This window comes from Gossypium hirsutum, chromosome D11, assembly GCF_007990345.1.
Source record: "Gossypium hirsutum isolate 1008001.06 chromosome D11, Gossypium_hirsutum_v2.1, whole genome shotgun sequence".
NCBI classification, from domain to species: Eukaryota; Viridiplantae; Streptophyta; class Magnoliopsida; order Malvales; family Malvaceae; genus Gossypium; species Gossypium hirsutum.
Genome location: NC_053447.1, coordinates 35,152,620 through 35,163,240, shown reverse-complemented (window position 1 = coordinate 35,163,240; position 10,621 = coordinate 35,152,620). Strand labels below are relative to the sequence as shown.

The window sequence follows — 10,621 nt, the reverse complement described above, 5'->3', positions numbered from 1 at the left end:
TTATGTTCAATACTTATGTAATGATTTATATGATATTAGCACCACTGAGCATAAAAATTGCGCAGTATATGGTTTGTCTATTTTTCCGTGCGCAGGTAGTTAGATTCGATAAGTCGTTCCAATAGCATCTGAAGAACCGAAGATTAGCTCAAATAATGTTGGAGAAAGGTTTACTTTATAGTTGATATAAATGGCATGTACCTACGCATGTGTATATATAATACTATGTTGTAAACTAAACTTAAATATTTTCGTTATGTTTTCTTTGCTAGTACTTTATAACTAATATTTTGGATGAAATAGTAAAGCATAGAAATCTAGTTTATTGGTATGTTTTGAGAAATCGAAGTGTGGGAAATTGACTTGGGAGATGATTTAAATGTGATTATATTGTGAAATCTAAATTTTTGCAGGGGGTTTTACGTAAAATAGGCAGAAATGTTATCAAAATTTTTATAAAATAATTTTAGCACTATGTTTCCTTTTCAAAAAAAAAAGATAGAAAAGTAAGTTGCTTTGGCAACTGAATATGACATTTTATATTCGGATCCAACAATAGGTTGGGTATAAGGTGTCACAGCAAATTTCAGCACTAGGAATTTTTCAAGTATTTTTGAGTTTTTTTTTTTTACTATTAGAACCATCATGTACTCTTGTCTATTTTCTTCTGGCTCGAGTTCAGTTTCTAAAGAACTATTTTCTAGGATTTCATGCTCTAGAGTTTGTGTTTGTTTCTTCATCGCTTGTTGTTCAGTTTTAAGCTATGAAAGCTCTAACTTAATTTGTTTTGTTTTAAATTGTAATTCATAATTTGTGATTTATCCAGGTTTCATTTTTTCATGTTTATTAAATATTATTTGTTGTATATTATACATTTGTGATTGGCTAGAAATAATCTCTTTTTCTTTTTATGGTTTGTCTTTTAACGAGGATTTTAATTTTAAAAGACATTCCCTTTTAAGTTTTGGTTCTTGTATTTTATTAATAACTTCAATCATAAGTTTTTAGTCTTTGGTTAACATATTTATTGAAGGTTTGTTTTCACCAGAGGATTGGGACATTGTATGTAAGTTGTTTATTTGTAATCCATCTAATTCGATAGATGTATCATTTTCAAAGGTAGTGGATTATAGAAGAACTTTATTGATCGTTTGTTCTATTTCTTTATCTAGATTCAAATTATTAATTTTTCTCTTGATCTTACAGTATTTTGAGATGTTGCTTAGTTTTTCATATCTATAATATTTTATTGTTTTATCTATTTTAGTTTCTAATTTTTGTTGTTTATTTTCTTTTCTATATTTCCTATATTTTGGTTTTTTTATAATATTTTGAGATATTCTTTTTCCTAATTTTTGGTTTTATAGGACACTATGTTTTTAGGAAGAATGCTCACTTTTAATGTTAAATTGGCGGCATAATGATCCTAATTCCTTTTTACATTGATATCTTTCCTTTTTAAACTATTTTTGTAATTTTAAATCTTAACAAATATTTAATCATTCATTTTGTGTAAAATTAATTAGTTCACCAGATGTAAGTTTTTCATAGGGAATAATACCTTTGTAATTTTCCCTAATTTGATTTCTAACTTTTCTCCTAATAAAGTAGGAAGTCCTGCAAGAAATTTTTCTTCCAGAATGGTTATTGGTTATCAAATATTTGCATTACTCTGATCATAAAAACATCTTTATACCATTTAAAACCTATTAAATTTTTGCATTTTAAATTTGATAATAATTCTGAATTTGTATTTTTAAGATGAGAAAAATCTCCTATAAAGTGTTTAGAGATTGAGAAAATCAAAGTTGCAACCGCATCTTGGATTTCTCTTTTTTGCTCATCTAAAATAATTTTTTTCTTTAATCATCCTTTTTTATTGCTTTTAGGATTTCTTCTTGTTGGGTTTTAGTGAGTGCATAGTCTCACTATCCTTTTAATTTACTAGTAAATCCAATAACTAAAAGATTCATTATAGCATATTAATAATCAACCCATTTTGGTTTTGAGTTTTATAAATATTTGAAACTATTGTCATTTGTTTTAATAAATTGAGAATAGTACATTCAGACATTTTGTTTATATTCCATTCATTAATAGCGTTAGCATTGATTCATTTGGGAAAACAAATTTTTCTTCTATATTGAGGTCGGGTGCAGTGATTTTTGGGTAATATAATTTTTTTGTTCTTTTCGAGTCATTTTGTTAATTTGTTGTTCTTTTAACTGGTCAGAGTCAGATTGAGAATGTTGGTGTAATGTGTTAACTGAGTATTGAGCCTGCATTGGGATATCTAAGGCTACTAATTCAGGCTTGTAATTTTCCAAAGCATAAGTTTATTTTGGATTTCTGTTAAGAAATCATTTGGAGTTTATGGAAAGATTTTGGTATTTCATATGGCATAAATATTGGTTCTTTAGAACTTTTTTTAGTCATTTCTTTTATTGGTTCTTTCCTAATCGATTGGCTTTCTACCAAATTTTCAATATAATCTAATTATTTTCCTATTGTATGAAAGTTGAGATTTGCATAGTTGTTTTGTTGTACTATCATTTTATGTCTTTTGAGATTTGTTCCCCTTCATTAGGAGCTCTCATTCTTAAAGGGCTTGCTTTTTATTCTAGTATTTTTATGAGATATTCAACCTTCGTTAAGATGGGATGTTGAGATTCAACTTCTCCTCTATTTGTTTGTCATCTAATATTAGTTTTTATTGTATTGATAGATTCCATATAATATTCTTCAAACCATTCAAATAAATTTATATGAATTTTATGAGTGTCCATAAATTTGTAATATTCTTGGAGAATGCTCTCTTTCTCATTATTATAAGTTTTAAGGCAATTCTTTTTGTAATAGAAGTGTTTTTTACATCATTCTTTATTGATCTCAAAAGATTTTTCTAGTATAAAATTTTTAGAATTTTCTTCTAGTCTTGTATTATTAGTCATTGATGAGTATGTTGGTGACATACTAGGTGAACTTTGGGGGCTCCCTTCGTGTCTGGTATAGATAGGTTGGGCTATATTTGAGAAATTATTTAGTCCTTATAAATTGGTTCTAAATGTAGTTAGGATGGAAAAGACAGAGGCTCTAACAATCCTATAATATGTTCATTGTGTTTTGAGATTGAATTCTTCTTTTATATTTAACCGTCTAAAGGTTGTACTGGGACTTTTTATTTCAAAAGAATATTTCTTTAAATATAGATTTTTTTTCCATTTAATTTAATTTGGATAAAATTGGTTAGAAACTGAACGAAATTATACGATTTGAGTGCTAACATCAACATGAAATCGAGCCACATATCAATTTGAATAAATTTTTCGATTTTCTCAAATTTTTTTCATGGTTTATGCAGTTTGGTATAGAAAATTATTGAAGTGTATACAATTAACATAATTCTAGTTCGAATAAAAAGGTAATTGTAGTTAATAAATTAAATTAATATATTTTTTTATTTTTATAATATGGATATCAAATTATTTGAAAACTTATGTGTATAATTAAGAAATACTGCAACAACGAATTTATGAAAATATCGTAATAATAATAAATAATAGTAGACAGAATTATACGAGAGCAGGCAGGAGTTATGTTGACGGCCCATTAATTAATAGTAGACAGAATTGTAGTCCAGCCCACATAGCAGCACAACATTGGAAATTTAGAACAGTAGTAACCGAGGAAGGGAAGCTTTCTCTCTGCAAAACCCTCAACCCCTCTCCCTTTATCAGTTACTTTCTTCCAGCTCCATCAAAAGATAACAATGGCGGGTAGATTAGGCAGACGAGTTGTCCACTTCGCCAACCTTCCAATCAAGCTACTAATGCCCAACACCTTCACCAACATCACAGAAATAGCCCTCAAAACCATCCCATCCGCATCCAAGATTGAGATCAAACGCGTCCTGGAATCCCTCTACGGTTTCGACGTCGACAAAGTCCGTACCCTCAACATGGACGGAAAGAAGAAGAAGCGCGGCGGTTTCTTAATCGCCCGGCCCGATTACAAGAAAGCTTACGTCACCCTGAGAACCCCTCTTTCCATATCCGAGAACCTCTTCCCTATCCAGGTGATTAAAGAGGAAAAAGACAGTATTAATAAGACCAGTAAGAGTAAGAGCATTGTGGAAGAAGGGGAAAAGAAGAAGCATTGGCTTGACGGCAAGGTGAAGGATGATGGAGCAGACAGGGGGAAAGGGAAAGGGAAAGGCTCTTATGCCTCAGCCCGTGGCGGTGACCGCCGCGGTGGAGGAGAGGCCAAGTTTCCTTGGAGCAGCATGAGGAAAGCTAGTTAGGTAGGTAGGGTTTGTGGCTTTTTGAGTTTTCCTTTCCCCTGGTAAGGGTTTGAATTGCAAAATTGGACCATACATGAAGAAAGATATTTACATTATTGATGAGAAGTTATTAGCGATGCTAGTATTGAAGTAATAATTTGAAATGGGGTTTTATTTGTTTATTTGGAGGTGTTTTTAAATTTAGTTTTTGTTCAATTATTTGAGCATGATTAGTTCTGGTGTGAAATTCTAGTTTTATTATGTATTAAACTTGATTAGCTGAATGGAGTTGATAAACTTGTTGATGGAATCATTGGAGAAGTGAATACCCCCCTCTGTTTCATTTGAGACTAAGTTGTTCTCTACCTGGTGAATTAGTAAGAATGCATTTTAACCCTCAGATTAATGAGTCTGAAATCACAGTTCCTTTTCCATTTTTGACTGTCTAGTTACAGTAGGAACCTTTAGGAAAATGTGCTATATGTTCTAATAATTAGAACCATCGCAATTTACATTACCGGGATGTTTTAGGGTGAGGTATGATATGATGATAACATCCACTCCAGACCTTGTAAATTCATTGGCTATTGACATTACATGATGCTTAATTCTAATCAATTTTGTAATTTCTACATTTTGTACTTTACGCACTCAAGTTCTGTTTTGAAGTTCTTTATCTCTGTGATTGTGGATGATCGATGTTCATTTCATTCAGAATTGTCTCCTCTTGTTAGTTCCTTACTAGCATAGACATCTCTTTTTTGCTTTCTACATAAAATAAAATCTGCATGTATCGAGTTGATGGATTATAAATAGCACTCATAGGATGAATTTTATGCCTGGTGAGTTTGTCTATAATCCAAGTATGAATAGCTTTTCTTCATATGCCTTCTCTTCATTTTGTTAGCATTTTATTTTATTATCTTGTTGCAGAGGCTTGTGATCCTGATAAATCCTGATTTCTTGTTACAATTCGCCACAATGAAATCCATAAACTGTATTATGCAAGCGCAATGTGGTTGATTTCTTAGGTAACATCTAAACATTACCTTTTGGTGCTCTTGACCCTGTTACCTTCTCTAGTGAATATATGCATATACTTTAGAGTGTTGTGGTTATAAGTGTTCTGTGATCGATTTCTCTCTGGGTTTTGTGCTCGTAGTTCATTATTTTGCACATCTTCTGGATTCGTGATTAGATAGTGAAGGATGAGTTTGAAAAGGATGTCAAGAATTCAAAAAGAAAAAAGATCTGCATCAACAAATGATCTAAAAAGCATAAGAGGCTTGAAAAGTACATGCACAGGAAATTAGTCTAATTGCATGCATGGTTACAAAGGGACTTGCTTTCTGGAGATTGTTCTGTTTGTGTTAGCAGCAATGCTAAATGGGACAAATCTAGAATTGAGGTATAGAATACTCAGTTTCATCTTTCTACCTGAAAGGAAACCATAACAAAAGTTTAGGGTCATTTCTATTAATGTTTCTAATTCACCTGGAGTATTTTGAAGCTAATACTAAGGGGTACTGTTTGAGGAGAGAGATTTTAGAGCTAGTGGTTTGAAACCAAGGCTGAAGGTTGGCTCTTCATCATAATCTATATATTAGTAACTCTCTCTCTCCAAATCTATATCTATACTACTATATATAAAAGGAAGGCTGTAAGGCCTTTCTTCTTTCTTACTTGACACCTGTCCAATGCCATTTCTTTTCTCTTTTTCTTTGACATAATAATATAATGGCTAAATTTTAATTCTAATCCCTCTGTTTTTCTGAGATTATATAAGAATAGTTAATTTTCAATTTTGATCCCTATACTTCTCTCAAATTTGAGATTTAATCTCTATACTTAAATTTTGAAATAATTTGGTACCTCAACTCTTATAATGTCATTCATCTAAATACCTTATTTCGATTAAAATATTTACGTGAATTTTTAAGAAATTGTTAACACTGTTAAGATTTTTTATTAAGTTTAAGTACATTACAATGTCATTTGTTATATGTATAATAAGTGAGTATTTTTTTTTATTTTAAATTGTCACACCAAAAAATTTAATAAATAAATTTTAATAGTGTTAATAAATAAATTTACATTTTTAAACTTAAAAAGTAGAGGAATTAAATTCTTAAAAATAAAAATATAAAGACTAAATTCTAAATATATGAATGGTATAATAACTTAGAGGATATTGCAACTTGAATGTACACTCTATAACAAAAAATTTATATATTTAACCCGACGTGGGTGGGAATCATACTTTTAACTATATATAAAAAGAATGTCCTCGTGCTAACACGTGGAATTGCCTCCTTATTTTCGCCTTTTTTTTTTGCATTTTATATGCAAATGGTAAATTTTCAATTTTGGTCCTTATACTACACTCAATTTTTAGATTATATATAAGAGTCAAATTATTTTGATATTTGTGTTAGACTCAAATTTAAGATTCAATCTTTATACTTCGACTTTTTTATATAATTTGATAACTCAATTTTTTTACAACGTCATTAATTAGTCCTAATACTTTGTTTTGATTAAAATGCTTATGTAACTTTTAAGAGTTATTCAAGTTTATTGCAATGTTATTTTTTGTTATATGGCTATTAAGTGAGTGTTTTTTTTTTTTTTAATTTCAAAATGTTTCACCATTATATTTAACAAAAGAATTTAATGGTGTTAACAAATGGATCCAAATTTTTAATTTAAAAAAATAGAGGGATTAAATTTTTATAATTAAAATTAAAAATACTAAATTTCAAATATACAAAGAGTACAAAGACTTAAATTATATGTTGATATTCAAATAATTATTTTACAATTTGATAAAAAAATAATTAATAATTGACACAATGTGAAACGCGGAAAGATCCATACTAGTATATATATAAAAGGAAGGCTCTTAAAAATGGTTTAATTTTAGTTTTGATTATTTTATTATGCTTGAATTTGAAACTTAATTTTTAACATAATTTATCCCTATATTTTTATGAAATTTATCCCTATATTTTTATGATGTTACTAATTAGTTCAAGTAGTTCATATCGTTAATTTTTTACTTGAAATATTATATCGTTGTATATAATTTGGATGCCATAAAGGGTTTTAGATATTACCATGTAATTTTCTATTTTTGGGTTTGCTTTACTTTTATATATATATATATATTATAAAACAATGGTCAAATCTCAATTTCGGCTCCTATACTATATTGAAACTTGATATTTAATTTATATATTTTAATTTTTGACATAATTTAGTCTCTCTACTTTTATAATGTTATTAATTAGTCTAAATAGTTAATATTGTTAACTATTCTGATTAAAATGCTTAAATCAAAATTTCTTAAAAATACTATTACAACAAAAGAAGTTATTTTATCATTACAAGTTTGAATGGGTGCTTTTAAGGAAAATCCACTTCAGTATTTTAGACGTTATTTTTATTGTTATATGATAACTAAGTAAATATTTTTTTTAATTTTAAAATTTCATACTAGTGATTTTAATAGAAATGTTTTAACTATAGTAACTGTAATAAGGCTCAATTGGCCCAGACCATTACAAAACAAAAATAAACTAAACCTTGGCCCAAACCCAATAAACTAAACCTAAGCCCAATACAGACCCTAGCCCAAAAACGTTAAAATTTCAGAAAACCCTAGACAGTAGCAGCAAGTAGCCGCCGCTCCTCAAGCACGTACCTACAACAAGCGAAAGAGAAGAGCAAAAAAAATCAGGCCAACAAACAACCGAATAGATTTGTTTGGATTTATTTTCTTTCCCATTTTCGGCTATAAAAGAGCCGATTAAAATCTGTAAAAGTGGGGGGAGAAAAGATTGTATTGGCAAAAATACTGAATCAAAAGGAAAAAGAATTTTTGAAGGTATTTTCGGGGATTTGTTTTTATTTTTTTTCATTTTTGTTCTTTATTTTAAAACCAAACGAAAAGAAAAGAAAAAGAGAGACTTATCGGCGTTGAGTAATCGGAGGACCTTCACTCCGTCGTCATCGGAGTTGGAGGCTCCATCTCCAGAGGCGGCGATGGTGGCCGAAAGTTAGAACCCTAGCAGAGGAGGCTAGGGTTTCAAGAGGTTTTTTTTGAAAAGCATAGCAGGAAATGATTTTTTTTAAAGATGTTGCTTTTATAATTTAATTGAAACGGCGTCGTTTTGGGGGAAAAGATCCGCGTGTTGACCCGACCCGACCCGGAGGATCCGCGCGTTGGGCTTTAAGGGGTAAATTGCGCATTAAGGCCCTCTTGTTTGTGGAGCGTCACGATCAAGCCTGATTTGCTTCTTTTTAAATTGAGCCGCAACTTTTATTTGTTTTTCAATTTAGCCCATTTCTGCGCAGCGTTTTGGAAGGAGGGAATAATTTCCCTTTTGGTCCTCCACACTTGCGCGCGCATTCAATGTGGTCCTGTTTTCAGATTTATTTCGAATTTAGCTTTTTTTTCTTTTTTGAGTTCAATTTAAACCTTTTTTTATTTTATTCATTTTTTTAAAATTATGTTATACTATGACTTTATTATTATTATTATCATCATCATCATTATTATTACTGTACATATATACGCATGTTTTAAATAATATACATACATACTTTTTTATATTTTATATTTTTACTTTTCTAATATTTATACATTTTATATTTTATATATATGCATATATATTATATAACATATACACTTTTCACACTTTATAATTCAAGATACCCATACATTTTTCGTATATTTATGTACACGTTTTTCTTTAAATTTTTTTATATATATCTCATTTTTTACATACATATTGTACACATATATATATATGTATTTGAATATATATGTATGCGAATTTTCATGATTGGCCTATGTTTATACTTATACATTCTATTTTCCTATTTTGTAAATATATACACATATACATATATTTTGTATTTTATCCTTTTTCACGATTTTCAAATACATATACATGCATTTTTTTTTTAGTTTTTTGTTTGATATATTCCATTCTATCTTTTTATGTATCCTTGTACATGTGTGTCAAATATATGCATGCACGTATTTGTGAATTTACTTGTATATTGTACTTGTATATATATTTGTAAATATTTATTCATATATGCTTTAACTTAAAGTATTTGCCTCATAATTGTACATTGAGGTTTTCAACATATCTTTTAGAAAATTTTTTTTGGGTTTTATCAAAGCCTTAAAATCAATTTTTCTCAATTCATGAGTTTTTTTTTGAATAAAAAACAATATTCAAGGTTTTGGGATTTTCGAGGAAAATTGAGCCCTAACGTATTGGGTTCTGATTTTCTTTGCTGATTTCAAATTACCGAGGATATTCTTTATTTTAAATACACGAGCACCAAAAATCATTTTTGGGAACTTAATTTGTCGTGCCCTAACGTATTGGGTGTGGCATGTTACCTTCTCGAAATGAAGATTTTCGAATAAAATAAAAAAGTGATATTCAAAGTTCGGGGATTATGAGGAATTGTACCCTAACGTATTGGGACTCGATTTCTTTACATGACTTGAACAATTTGTTATCCTTTTGCAAATTTCATCATTCAAGCTTATTTTTAAATCTTTTTTTTCGACACTAAGACATTAAATAATCGACTTGGTACCGATTTTGGGCGTTGCGAGGGTGCTAACCCTTCCTCGCTCGTAACTGACTCCCGAACTCATTTTCTTAAAACTCGTAGACCAAAATAATTTTTAGGGTGGGCCGATCACACCTTAATAAAGGATCGGTGGCGACTCCAATTTTTATTTTTAAAGTCGACAACTTAAATATTTTGTTTTCAAAAAAACGGTTTCGACAGCTTAGCGACTCCACTGGGGACTTTAGAGAGTCGAGCCATAAACTGATTATGTTTGTCTTTGTGTCGGGAATCAAAATTTTTTTAAAAAAATTCATAAGTTCCCTTCATACTCATTGATTTTTTTTTCTTTCCCATCATGGTGTTAGCAACTTTGTATTTGCATTTACATTTTGCATTACATGGTCAGTTTTACCCTTTAAGTGGGAGCGAGAAACTAGTCCTTCGTGAGGTCTTCACCTCCGTGTAGGGTAGTGGACCGCTTCCGGGATACATCCGTACCTATGTCTTCATGAGATTTTCATCTCCGTGCAGCCATAGGGAAATGTATCCCCCTGAACTGAACTCGATCCACATGAGCCTATAATGGGTGAGGATCGAGGAATCTACTAGTTCGGGTACCCTTACTCTAGAAACTAAGCCTCATATAGTGAGCTTTAGGAACTTGCCCTAGGTAGAGCTATACCAAACCCTAGGTAGAGCTATACCAAACCCTAGGGGACTCCTGAATAAATGCTCTTGCTA

The 10,621-nt window shown here is 30.2% G+C and overlaps 1 protein-coding gene across 1 annotated transcript; it reads left to right on the top strand.

Moving 5' to 3' along the window:
* Positions 1–3,636: 3,636 nt before the first annotated feature.
* LOC121223084 (uncharacterized) lies at positions 3,637–4,592 on the top strand. The gene has a single exon (XM_041104071.1). The coding sequence runs from the start codon at positions 3,770–3,772 to the stop codon at positions 4,298–4,300; it is 531 nt and encodes a 176-aa protein (XP_040960005.1). The 5' UTR covers positions 3,637–3,769; the 3' UTR covers positions 4,301–4,592.
* The last annotated feature ends 6,029 nt before the right edge of the window (positions 4,593–10,621 follow it).

Bases quoted from the DNA above. Each gene is read 5' to 3' on its own strand.
- LOC121223084 (XM_041104071.1), top strand. From the start codon at position 3,770: ATGGCGGGTAGATTAGGCAGACGAGTTGTCCACTTCGCCAACCTTCCA.